The sequence below is a fragment of the Olea europaea genome, chromosome 2, assembly GCF_002742605.1.
Source record: "Olea europaea var. sylvestris chromosome 2, O_europaea_v1, whole genome shotgun sequence".
NCBI classification, from domain to species: domain Eukaryota; kingdom Viridiplantae; phylum Streptophyta; class Magnoliopsida; order Lamiales; family Oleaceae; genus Olea; species Olea europaea.
In genome coordinates, this window is record NC_036238.1 from 29,496,195 (window position 1) to 29,509,797 (window position 13,603).

A 13,603-nucleotide genomic window follows, 5' to 3' on the forward strand; every position below is an offset into this window, starting at 1 on the left:
ATTGCATAATAATAGATTGATGGAAAATGTGTGATTAAAAAGAAGGAAAAAAATTTTGTTTTGTATGTAATATTATTTTAATGAAAAATATGTGGTTGAAAATGAGTACTATAGAAAAAAAAATAATGTGGTGAAATGTGAAATAATGAGCGATAAACAAGGGCTTATTCGCCATCTTACCTGATATTGGAGGTTGGTGAACTATTCAATATTATGCATTATGTCTCTTTACGATTATAACAACATTGTACGGTATTCTATCGCAAGGAATAGATAAAAAGAATAATAATAATTTTTTTCTAAAAAATTAATTGATGGAAAAGTTAAATTTATAACATAGTTCGATTATTATGCATTACATTATTCTGTCATATTAATGGAAAAGTTAAATTTATTTCTTTAAAAAAGTTTTTATTCAAAAAAAATGAAAAATTCAAAATTGATATAAATTAATCGTAATTCTGTTTTTATGTTAAATAATTAGCATTATTTTTGTAAAGATAACAATATAAATAATATATTGGTATGTTAAATTATTTTATTAAATATTGATTTATAGATATTCATATTGGCTAAATGTTCCCTTATTTTTTTCAAATAATCTCAATAGTATAAATTTAAGATATAATTTTGAAAATAAAATGTTAAATTAGACCTTGTTTGATTCCTATTTTTTCAAAATACATTTCTCTTTTTTCATTTCAATCACATTCTTCAATAAAATAATATTACGCGCAAATAAAAAAAATTTCCTTATTTTAAAAGACATTTTCCATCAAATCACCGTTCCAGAATACTTTTTTTTTTTGGCAAAAAACGGGCATCAAACAGACTCTTTAAGTATCAATTACTGAATATATTTAAATCCAGTAAATTTGATAGAAGATAATAGTTCATTTTATAACTTAAATATCATTATGTCATTTTAAGTCGTCCAAGTATTTTAACACTATTTAAAAATTGAGATAATATCATAGACACCACCCAAGTTAATTAACTAAGACAATCACACATGTTTTTGAAGAATTACAAAAACCTCTATAAAATCACATTATAAGTAATATTTGTGGAAAGCAACAAGTAATGAATTTTTTCTTTATTTTGTATATATTCTTTAAAATATTGTTTCTATAGCAGTAAGAAACCTACCATCCAATGCAAACAAATGGCAGAACAATAAAAGAAAACTCTATTTTCTGCAGAAACTATTGATTGATGATCCAAGTCTTGTTCAAAATTGCTGCTCCTTTTGCTGCAGCTTTATTTTGATGCATTCGGTCAAGCTACAGAGCAGCAGCACTGTACTTTATGCTGAGAATCCGCCCACCCCCTAGCAGTTGCATTCTCCTGAAACTTGCAGCTATTTGCTACCTCCTTACACATTCTCCGGGTACACCAAACTCCTTTTTGGGAAAGACAACCTCTCGTCTCCAAGGGTCATTATGTAACTTGTAGTGCAAAACCTTGTCAAATATTCAGAAATCAGTTCAGCTATTATTGGATAAAAATTCCAAGGTTTGAATTCTGATACACATAGCAAAATGTTTTTCAAGCCATTATATTAAGAAAAAAGGAATGTAAGTAGAGATACAATGCATTTCGTGTACAGATTTTAATCCACAACCTTGAATAAGGTTAACTCCTCCTGGGATCTATTAGTCTTATTGGAAGGCAGCTCGTTTAAAAGCTTGAACTAAATAAATTTACTTGTTATAAATAAATTCATTTGTTACAGCTAAAGGAATTTATTTATTGCATCTTCAATGAAAAAATAGCCTTAATTGTTAATAAAAGTTTTTCAATATTTCAGTTTACGCAGTAGAAAAAGAACTTTGCTGAAACTTGGGGAAGCCTGTACTCGTTATTAGAGGGTCGAATTTTTTACCTGCACGAGTGTGGCAAAGACATCATCTTCACTTAGTTCAGCGAACTTCCTGGCCAGTTCTTAACAAGTCCAAGTGTCAAGGACCGCAGCTTTACTTAGCCCCTTGACACTATTGCAGCCGCAATTTGCCCAATTTCGACCGCACATTGTAAATATTATTTCAAGTTTGAGTTGTAATTTTCTTTTCATTGTAATAGTTATTTCAGTTGTAAAATAACTTTGATAGTGGTAAACGTTTAGTATGATTCCTTGTCTTTTAAACGTCTACTCCTGTCACTTAGGTTTTTATTCAGAATGCTATTATATGGGGTATTAGTATTTCAAAAATCTTTCAAGCTCACTGGTGTCCGCCCCCTGCACCAGCAATTGTAATTTTCTGCTTTTGTCTATTGTAATGTTCAGCTTTCATCAATTAATATTCAATTTACTTTCAATATATTTCAATTCTCTATTGTAAACTTTCTACAAAATCGTAATCAAATTTTCTTTCATCCTGACGCGACCGAAAAAAGGCGGAAGATAGTCTAGCGGAGCAGACTATTGCCGCACGTTGTCCCTTTCTGTGCCAAGAAGAAAGGCACCCCGTGAAAGTTGGTATCAAAGCTGCGGCTCACGTCCCTCGATAAGAAAGATATGGATCCAATTACATCCCACACCACTGAAGTAGTAGAGCCTCAAAAGAAGGGTACTACTAAACAGCGCGTGGATGAGCTTAATGAGACAACTACTAGGTTGTGCTATGCTTTGGAAGGTCTCCAGGAAAAAGTCGAAATGGCCGAATTCGAGATTCGTGGATTACACATCCAACTGGATGAAAGTCAAAGGGCTTACGCAGCAATTACTGAAGCTGCTGCAATCATTCCTGATCTGCAGAATGAAATGGAAGCGTTGAGAGCTCAATTGCGGGTACTCCAACGTGCGGTGGGCAATGGGCAAGCTCCCGTACCTGAGTATGCTCCTAGACTCAGAATTCCTGAACCGTGTACCTACGGAGGGGCACGTGATGCAAAAGAAGTCGAAAACTTCTTGTTTGATATGGAACAGTACTTTCTCGCAGTTTCGATCGAAAACGAAGCTAGAAAGGTAACCACAACTACCATGTATCTAGGTGGAGATGCAAAACTATGGTGGCGAACCAAATATGCTGATATTCAGGCCCACAGGGTTCGAATAGATTCTTGGGATCTCCTCAAGGAAGCGATCAGATCGCAGTTTTTTCCGAAAAATGTCGAGTATCAGGCTCGACGGGCACTTCGAGACCTGAAACACACGAGCTCTATCGGGGAATATGTGAAATCCTTCTCAGGGCATATGCTGAATATTTGAGATATGTCGGAAAATGATAAACTCTTCACCTTTATGGAAGGGTTGAAACCTTGGACACGCACGGAACTTCAAAGACAGAAGGTTATTGATTTGAGCATGGCCATGGGAGCCGCTGAATGCTTGAGCGACTACCAAACAGAATCTAGAAAAGATCGACCTTCGGGGAGTAATCAAGCAATTGGAGGTGGTAACAGATCTTACAGACCCAGCTCGAACCCAAATGGGGGAGAGCGTTACTCTCAGAATAGAGAAGAAGCCTATCAAAACACCCGCGGCTTTCAGGGAAACTATCATAATAGCCGTCAAGGAAATTTTAACGACAGCAACAGTAACAATTGGAACAAAGAAAAAGCAATGGAGGGCCGAACTGATGCCACTCCCAAATTGAAGTGTTTTTTATGTGAAGGATCTCATCGGATGTCGGAGTGTCCTCAAAAATGGATAGTGAATGCATATTGTCAATTAGCAAGTGGCGGGTCAAGTTCAAAGCAAGAGGCCCCGCAGGCTAATTGTCATAGTGAGACCGACTCCGAAGAGGATGAGGACGTAGTTGGGGCATTTTCACATCGGTGCAACACACTGTCGCATCGGGTTGCTGAAAATGATGATGTCCCATTGAAAGAAGCAAAGATGGAAGAAGCGAAGGCTCGAATAGGGCCAAAGGCTTAATGTACATTGATGTAAAAATCAATGGGAAGCCAATCAGGGCTATGGTGGATACTGGTACTACCCACAACTACCTTGCATGTACCGAAGTAGAGCGGCTCGGACTTGTTCTAGAAAAGGGTAGTGGAAAAGTCAAAGCAATCAACTCCGCTGCTCAACCAATAGCTGGAGTGGCGAAATCGGTGTTGATCAAAGCAGGTCCTTTCGAGGGAAGGACAAATTTATCTGTAGTTCAGATGGATGATTTCAAGCTTATTCTAGGATTAGAATTTTTTCGGGATACTAAGACAGCAGTGTTGCCATATTCCGATTCGTTAATGATGATGGGTAATAAGCCGTGTGTCATCCATACACAGATTGGGAGGATGAGCGAGAAGAGTATCTCAGCCATGCAATTTAGTAAGGGTTTCAAGATAAATGAACCCTCTTTTTTGTGCACTCTTCGATTAGAAGAGATCGAAGAGGCGAATGGTCCTATTCCAAAACCCGTTAAAAGGCTTATTCAGGAATTTGAGGATATCATGTCGGAAGAATTACCAAAGAAATTACCACCAAGAAAGACGATTGATCATGAGATTGAACTTATTTCAGGTGTCAAACCTCCCGCCAGGGCACCATACCGTATGTCTCAGCCCGAGCTTAAAGAGCTTAGGAAACAATTGGGAGAAATGTTGGAGAGTGGAATCATTGTGCCTGCGAAGTCGCCATACGGAGCTCCTGTATTGCTTCAGAAAAAGGCCGATGGTTCTCTTAGAATGTGCTGCGACTATCGAGCCTTGAGCAAGATTACTGTAAAGAATAGCTATTCTATCCCACTGGTTGCGGATTGCTTCGATCGACTGAGTCGGGCGAAGTATTACACAAAAATTGATCTTAGGTCCGGCTACTGGCAAGTTCACATCAAGGAGGGAGACGAGCCAAAGACTACGGTGGTGACCAGATATGGAGCCTTTGAATTTAAAGTGATGCCTTTTGGTTTGACAAACGCTCCAACGACATTTTGTACTATGATGAATCAGGTACTTCACGAGTTCCTAGATGATTTTGTCGTGATGTACTTAGACGACATAGTAATCTACAACGAGACATTGGAGGAACATGTCCAGCATGTGAGACAAGTTTTTAATCGGCTACGGGAGATTGAACTCTATGCTAAGCTATCAAAATGCTAATTTGCTCAGACATCTATCAGTTTCTTGGGTCACATCATTGAATAAGGTAAAATTCGAATGGATTCGAAGAAGGTTGCAGCCATCAAAGATTGGAAACCACCAATAACCGTACATGATGTACGTTCATTTCTTGGGTTATGCAATTACTATCGAAAATTTGTGAAAGGCTACTCAGAAATTGCACTGCTACTTACTGAATTGACAAAGAAGGATAAGGATTGGGATTGGTCATCCCAATGCCAAGCTACTTTTGAAAGGTTGAAGAAGTCCATGTGGACGAACCCGATTTTAGCCTTATCGGATATGGCTAAACCACTTGAAGTTCATACAGATACTTCAAATTTTGCACTTGGTGGAGTCCTCATGCAAGAAGAACATCCGATAGCATATGAGAGCCGGAAGTTAAACCAGACAGAACGTCGTTACTCGGTGCATGAAAAGGAATTGTTGGCAATAGTCCATTGTCTCAGAGGATGGCGTCACTATCTGCTTGGGTCTCCATTTATTGTGAAGACAGATAACACTGCAGTTAGTCACTTCAGGTCCCAACCAAAACTATCGAGCAAACAGGCTCGCTGGCAGGAATTCCTTTCAGAGTTCAATTTTATGTTAGAGTATCGTCCCGGCTCTAGTAATCATGTTGCTGATGCTCTTAGTCGACGGGCCGATTTAGCTGCCATCTGTTCCTTAGCTGCTCTTTCAAGAGCGCAATCTCCACGAACACTAGAGACCAAATTCGGGCACTTATGGAAAAGGACACGGCTACCCAATATTTGGTCGACCTCATCAAGCAGGGTAAAACTCGACAATTCTAGCTCGATGGGGAACTAGTGAAGACAAAGGGAGACCGCCTATATGTTCCTAAGGGCGGAGATCTGAGAAAATCACTAATTACAGAATGCCATGACACAATTTCGACAGGGCATCCTGGAGAGGAACGTACTTGTGCACCACTGCAACGTGCATGCTACTGGCCTCAAATGCGGGACGACATTGCAACATATGTAAAAACCTGTCTTATTTGTCAGCAAGATAAGGCAGATCATCAGAAAAAGGTGGGCTTGCTAGAGCCCCTTTCCATCCTAACCCGGCCATTCGAAGGTGTATCGATGGACTACATTATTGGGTTGCCAAAAGTTGAGGATTTTGGCACTATCATTGTCGTGGTGGACCGTCTATCAAAATATGCAACTTTCATTGCAGCACCTAAGTATGTATCTGCGGAAGAGACAGCTCAACTCTTCTTCAAACATATTGTCAAATATTGGGGGCTGCCTAAGGACATCGTCAGTGATCGAGATCCTCGTTTCACTGGCATATTTTGGACTGAGTTGTTCAAACTTCTTGGTTCAACTTTGAGCATGAGTTCTAGTTTTCACCCACAATCTGACGGACAAACAAAACGCTTCAATTCTATGCTAGAAGAATATATTCGGCACTTTATATCTACTTCGCAGAAAAACTGGGTAAAACTTTTGGATGCGGCCCAAATTTGCTTCAATGTCCAAAAGAACTCTTCTACCAATAAGAGTCCTTTTGAGATTGTTACTGGCCAGCATCTACTACTCCCTCATACGGTGGATATCGAACGAAGTACCAAGTGCCCTCAAGTAAAGAACTTTTCTCAAGAGTGGAAACAAAATATTGAAATTGCTCGGAATTATCTTGAGAAAGCTTAAAAAAAGTATAAAAAGGCTGCGGATCTAAAGCGCCGTTTCATTGAATTCAATGTTGGAGATCTGGTAATGATTAAGCTTCCCGACAGAAATGTTTACAAACCAACAAGAGGGAAGGACTCAAGATTGTCGCCAAAATACATTGGACCATTACCCATCGTGAAGAGGATTGGAAAAGTTGAATACAGAGTTGAACTCCCTTCATGGTGTAAAATTCACAAGGTCCTTCATGTTAGTGTGTTGAAGTCATACTTTGCGGATAAGGAGGACGCATCTAGAAATGAGCCAAAGCGACCTGTGTTTGAACTGCAGAAAGCTGGAAAGAAGGTTGCTGAAACTATTCTTGACTATCGAATTACTCGAACTTCTAGAAAAGATCATCAGGAGTACTTGGTCACATGGATGGGATGCAGCAGCGAGGAGAATACTTGGGAAAGAGAAAAAGATCTCGGAGCCTTCAAACCATTAATTGAAGCATATCATGCATTGATGGCACCGAGAACGTCGCTAAAACAAATGGGGGAGAATGTCAAGGACCACAGCTTTACTTAGCCCCATGACACTATCGCAGCCGCAGTTTGCCCAACTTCGGCCGCACATTGTAAATATTACTTCAAGTTTGAGTTGTAATTTTCTTTTCATTGTAATAGTTATTTCAGTTGTAAAATAGCTTTGATATTGGTAAACGTTTAGTATGATTCCTCGTCTTTTAAACGTCTACTCCTGTCACTTAGGTTTTTGTTCAGAATGCTATTTTAGGGGGTATTAGTTTTTCAAAAAATTTTCAAGCTCACTGGTGTCCACCCCCTGCACCAGCAATTGTAATTTTCTGCTTTCGTCAATTATAATGTTCAGTTTTCATCAATAAATGTTCAATTTACTTTCAATGTATTCCAATTCTCTATTGTAAGCTTTCTACAAAATCGTAATCAAATTTTCTTTCGTCCCGACGCGACTGAGAAAATGCGGAAGGTAGTCTAGCCGAGCAGACTACTGCCGCACGGTGTCCCTTTCTGTGCCAAGAAGAAAGACACCCCGTGAAACTTGGGGAAGCCTGTACTCGTTATTAGAGGGTCGAATTTTTTACCTGCACGAGTGTGGCAAAGACATCATCTTCACTTAGTTCAGAGAACTTCCTGGCCCAATTCTCAACAAGTCCAAGTGTAGCATTTTGCCTCTCGGCTTCAAGCAAAACAGAATCACGATACAAGAATCTCTGCCAGATCTTCCTCACATTGCTCAATTTGAATTCTACCTCCGTCTCGTTAAATCTCTGCACGTGTTATAACAAACTATTTGTCAGATTCTATCATATTAAATGATAAATTTCAAGATAGTACAACGTGAGTTCCATAATTAAACAGAAGACTGTAAGAAAATACCCGCAGAATGTTTATCAAATTTGGAATTTCATCTTCATGAATTCTTACGGCAAAGCTTTCATAGTTGAGAACATTCTCATAGGGCAAGTAGATCCCATCCTGGAAGATTGAAAAACTAGTATTGAATTATAAGCAATTAAAACCTGGTGAATAAATTACATTCAAATTAAGACTCTAAACAACAGCAACTGAGAAACTTGTAGCTTTCAAATGGTTGGAATACGTCCAAAATATTCAACTAAATATCAGTGTGAGCCTCAACCAGCAAGTTGCAAATTATTTGGCAAACCATGAGTTAAATAGTAGTAATTGGCTTGCGCTAAAAAGTTCACTCGTAAGTAAATAAGCTTCAAAGTAAGAATTTTTTATTTGATCAAAATTAGAAATAAATACGTTGCTTATAATTTTGAGAGTATAGTAAGAGTTACTTTGAAAATAAGCAAGTTTTTTTTTTACTTGAAAAATGTAAATTATCCAACCGTGTTTGGCGCAAAAAGCTACTTTAAAGAACTTTTACTTATTTTTAAGCTTGCCCAGAATTGCACTTTTGCATAATATAAGTTGCCGAGTACAGAACCTGAATGACCACAGGAATGCAACCTTGCAGGATACTATCTTCCATTCTACCGCTCCATCCATCTCCAGGCATAACCCCACAGAAAACGGAAGTTGCCAATTCCTCGTAATAATGATCAGTACGCAGTGGAGTTACAACCACATCTTCTGCATGCTGTTTCCCAAGTTTTCCTGCCTTGTTAGGACTTGAACCAAACTCTTCAGCAACTTTCTGCCTTATGCCCATGCTATACCTGAATATCATCACCACCTAGCCTATTAAATTTCATATATAAAAACCAAATGAAGTATTGAGACCATTTGGCAAACTGGATATCCCAGACTGAAAAAGCATGCTACCTCCAACATCATATCACAAAATTTTACAGCACGTATTACAATCTCAGAGTGTTTAAATAACTTACGTTGCTTCAGGTCTTCCATGTTCATAAGCCGGTCCAAGATTTCCATTGAAATAGAATAGTGTTTTCCGTTCCTCGCGAGGCCTGCATAAATAATATCCCTTCACTATAATCTTTTAAGGATAAAAGAAATGAGAATTAACAGTATGGCCATGACAGTACAAGTTGTACTCAATGCATTAATGCATGAAGATTGATGTGGCTACCTATCCCAAAGTTTAGCATTCAGGGAACCTTCATCAGGGCGCTTCCAGGCAGGAAGTACAAGGTCTTTGTCTGGATCAAAGCATGGATGACTCCCTCTTCTTTGTGACGAAATCTGATTCCAGTTATCAGCCCAATAAGCTGTTGTTGAATGGTTATACTTCGAATTTGTATTGCCCCAGTGGACTAACATCATGCTGTTCCATATTTCCTTAGGTGCATAACAAGCCCCTTCATCCCATGAAAAGGACTGTCTTGAGATATACGGACAACGACATCAGTTTGGAGATAAAGATTGTTATATGTTTCATGTACCAGAGAGAGAAATTCTACAGTTCTTCACACAAAATATCCGGAATATTTTATTAAATAGTGGCATCATACCCAGATGTGATCTCTTCCTGATGAGTGATTCCAGTAAGGATACTGGACCATTATGTGATCATATGCTTTCTTGTAGAATTCTAGAGTCAGTGAACTCCTTAACCCATGGTGATCCTGGAATTTGATGGTAAACATCAGTGACAACATAAAATTCATAGTCCCCAGACAGTCAACATATTTTACTGACAAAATAATATGGAATATTAGGTATAAAATCTCCATATGCAATTGCTTACTTATAAATGGTCTTTACCTTCATGCTCAAGTGTGGAGCATCATCTGCACGAGTTATAATACACGAATCGAGTACTGGAACAAAGAAGTAATCTGCTTCTTCACCATTTAATGTTCTATAAGGACTGGCCAATATACTTTCGTAGATTGCCATCTGCCAAGAGGGAGCCTTTAGATCAGTATTACACGCTTAACCATAGTAATTTTATTTATTAGTACATCTAGATCCAATGATACCTGTGCACCATACAGCTGATCGGTCCATACTGTAGCATTCCTGTGATCATAGATTCTGTTTACACACTCCAACTTGAAATGTCGTCCCTGCAATGACAAGAAAGTCAATAGAAATATTAAATGTTCTCTATCCAGATAGAGAAGTAATGAAAAGGGATTCTCACCTCTAAGAGAAGACTATTGAAGTCGGGAGGCAAATCGTAAACATATATAAGAGGTCTTTTCTTTTGAACTACAGCATTAAGATTGAAAAGAGTTTCCGTCGTTTGTGTACTATCTGGAACATTAATATTTGCAGGTCGAAGCCACCTGGGCCATTCTCTAATGGATGATAAAGCGGATGGAACACTGCAATCGACTCCATACCAGCCACGTTTACACTGCAGATATCCAATGAAATTGTGCATATATAAGAGTATCATCTCAGATTCAACCCTCCGAAGATAATAGTTATGATCAAAAACTATATAATAAGAAAACAGATATTTACAAATATTTATATAAGTACATATACAAATGTGCGCACACACCCATACAAATATTTAAAGCTTGTTTGGCGGAGAATTTTTCTAGTAAAAAATGATTTTTATTGATGAATATGTGGTTGAAAAGTGGGAAAAGTTATGGGTCACATAGAATGTGTTGTTGAAAATGAATCTAGGGAAAAATGATTTTAGAAAAATCTACACCAAACAAGCCTTCAAACATATTATAACAAAGTGTTTGAAGCCCCATCTTTGCACTCAATAGTTAAAGCTTGATTATAATGAGACAACAATGTGAATCAGCCAAAGAAATTCACATTGAAATGTGAAGCATAACTACCTGACAAAAACCGCCTCGGCACTGTCCATTGCCAGAGCATTGGTTAATACAAACACTTTCTACCGGTGTTTCACAGAATCGGCCCCAAAGACCATCATACTTGCAATCACATTCCTCTTTAAATTGCACCTTGGAAGCATAGGCTTCAGCAGGATCCACATTACACCATCCTCGTATACTAGTATTGGTAGTGTAAATATCAAGATCAGGTTTTGTCCAATCGGTCAGAGATGGACCACCAGGTTGAGCAGGCAAGCTGTTCCATGCCAAAAGAACTTATTACAAATGCACTGTCATCGATCCAATAATTATAGCAGTGTGCATTGAAAATTTACGTATGCTTACTTTAACTTAAACCCACATCCCTCAGCAACAGGACGATTAGGGTATTTTGTGCCTTCTCCACAAAAGCACATGGCTCTGGTTGTGTCACACTGAGCCGAGCAAATAGACACAACCCAGTGCCCATATGGCTCCTCTTTTGATCCAGGGTAGTTGCAACTTAAATTTAGTCTTTCTGAACATCCTTCCCCTGGCACCAGTGGTTATCCTCATTACAACTCCAAACATTATAATTGAGAAAATTTTGAGAATGAATAGTTACTCAGGGATATCAAAGAAATGGATTGACATAATATTTCAAGAATTGCAAGAGTGAACTAAATGATTGTGTGATTGGATATCCAATAAGATACCTTTATTTAAAAAGAATGTGAAGAAATTACTTTTTGAGGCAAAAAGCTATCAAAAAGGACTGACCACTGAAGCCGTGAAAGCAGCTGCACTGACCCAGTTCATAATTACAGACACCCTGACCGCTACACTCGTATTCGCAGCTCTTGCCACCAATTTTCTGATCACAATTTACTTAGAGTAAGCATAATTGATTTCCGAACCCATTAATCAGATCAAAAGAGGACAACTGAAATAACTTTGATGAAATATCCCTGAAGGTCATAACGTATAGTACCTCAACCATTTTCACCACTTTGGTATTCGAATTACAGCCAGATAACCACCGTCCAATTTCAGCTTTCCATGGAGCGCCATGATAAGAAACAGAATTATGCAAGTCTGCTGGAAATTGGACATTTAAATCAACCACTGTCTGCAAGTTTTGATCAGCATCCTCGTTGGTTACTTGAATCGACCCATTTGCTGGAAAAATCATCTTGCCACCTCGAATGGATCCATTTTTAGGTGTGCTTTTCTTGACTCCCTCAGTGGATCCATCTACTGGTAGACAAGAAATCTGAGCCTGACTGAGGCTAAAGTAGTCAAGAGAAGGAACCACAGGATATAGGAAAAAATGAACAACCGAGAGCAATGCAAAAATCGAGCCAATAGCTGCCGCCAGGGTATATGAGAACTTCCAATTCTGTGAAGAGAACATGATCCCTGTAAACCCTTTTCCTTCAAATCAAAATTTCATACCCCAGTCTGTTCCTCTGTCCTCTACGAGTTGTTGATAGACAATCAAAATATCAACTACTACTCAGCCTTCCACAAGACAGAGACTTATATATACATTAAAGCAAATTAAATGAATTTGACAAAAGAATCACAAACTCTTTAAAATATTCATTACAAGAACAACGGGAAAAGTAAAAAATAAAATCCTTTTGCACAACTCATTAAACCCCTTGTATAACTTCATGACCCTCATGAGAATCGCAAGTAAATTTAAAAGCAACATTTTTATTGCCATAAATATTCAAGAAAAAAAAAACTATAAGATGCTTTCATTTATAGAAGGAATTGGAAAAACCACAGAATATTTAATGAAAGGGGATTAAATAAAAGAATAATTCAAATTGCTCAATTAACAGATACGAACAATGCAAAACATTCATTAGATCTCTACAGGCCATTTTCAAAGATCAAATAACCTAAACGACCATTGTATACAGCCAAAATTCATACAAAATCACATAATTAGAGATAAATTTATATAAAATTGAAGACTCATTTACACGAGAGCAGATAGAGATTACCAATTGAATATGCGAAAATTATCGGTTTTCAGCTGGACCCATATGGAAAGTAATCAATGATTCAACGTAATGTAGACATATAAACACACGAATGTACAAGCTGTAGTTTAATACACACACGTAATTGCTGTCTTATGCGTGAGGGAGAGGGTCAGAATTAAATATGTAGAAGCCGCCAAGGTTTTGGCTGGCAAGGTTTGAACTGAATGCACATGGAAATTTACCAACTGAGAATTAGTGAATTCGTTTTAAAAATCTATCTAACTTGAGGTGTTCCAATAAAGTAGTTTTTAAGCATTTCTCCTTTGTATATACAGCCTGTTTGGGAGAAATTTTTTATCCAAAAAAATTGATTTTTTAATCGTTATTTCATTATTCTAGCCGTAATTTTTTACTTCTTCTCTCACAGGGGAACCCCACTTTTCTACTAACGGTCAAAAAATCAATTCTCAAAATCTCTCCCAAACGAGGCCATAATGCTTTTTCTTTTTTCTTTTTCTTTTTTTTTTTTTTTTGGGACAAAAAAGGGTCACTCACCCATCATACATTTCATATTCATCATCAAAATGTATTTGGTTTTAAGGTTATCAAAATATATTTGATTCTAAGGTGGTCGTTAATATTCAATTTGGTTGTTTAAT

General features: G+C 37.8%; 1 protein-coding gene across 4 annotated transcripts; it reads right to left on the reverse strand.

Moving 5' to 3' along the window:
* Positions 1–1,026: 1,026 nt before the first annotated feature.
* LOC111370147 lies at positions 1,027–13,184 on the reverse strand. Of its 4 annotated transcripts, none has more exons than XM_022991846.1 (16): positions 12,963–13,184; positions 11,939–12,423; positions 11,728–11,821; positions 11,314–11,500; positions 10,969–11,224; positions 10,308–10,523; positions 10,144–10,230; positions 9,926–10,060; positions 9,673–9,786; positions 9,291–9,538; positions 9,088–9,168; positions 8,685–8,916; positions 8,108–8,206; positions 7,839–7,998; positions 1,886–1,911; positions 1,027–1,463 (listed from the first exon to the last, which is right to left on the reverse strand). In XM_022991846.1, exons 2-16 carry the CDS (start codon positions 12,359–12,361, stop codon positions 1,368–1,370), a joined length of 2,454 nt encoding a protein of 817 aa, XP_022847614.1. In that variant the 5' UTR covers positions 12,362–12,423; positions 12,963–13,184; the 3' UTR covers positions 1,027–1,367. The 4 variants fall into 4 exon arrangements, with proteins under 4 accessions (XP_022847614.1, XP_022847627.1, XP_022847619.1 ...); XM_022991859.1 differs by having other exon boundaries at positions 11,939–12,346; positions 12,963–13,183; XM_022991851.1 differs by lacking the exon at positions 1,886–1,911 and having other exon boundaries at positions 7,813–7,998.
* Positions 13,185–13,603: the final 419 nt, after the last annotated feature.

Excerpts from the sequence above, each read along its gene's own strand:
- LOC111370147 (XM_022991846.1), bottom strand. The coding sequence starts at position 12,361 with ATGTTCTCTTCACAGAATTGGAAGTTCTCATATACCCTGGCGGCAGCT. Across the intron at positions 11,225-11,313 it reads GGATGTGGGTTTAAGTTAAA|CTTGCCTGCTCAACCTGGTG; the intron begins GTAAGCATACGT and ends GGCATGGAACAG. Across the intron at positions 10,524-10,968 it reads GCCGAGGCGGTTTTTGTCAG|TGTAAACGTGGCTGGTATGG; the intron begins GTAGTTATGCTT and ends GGATATCTGCAG.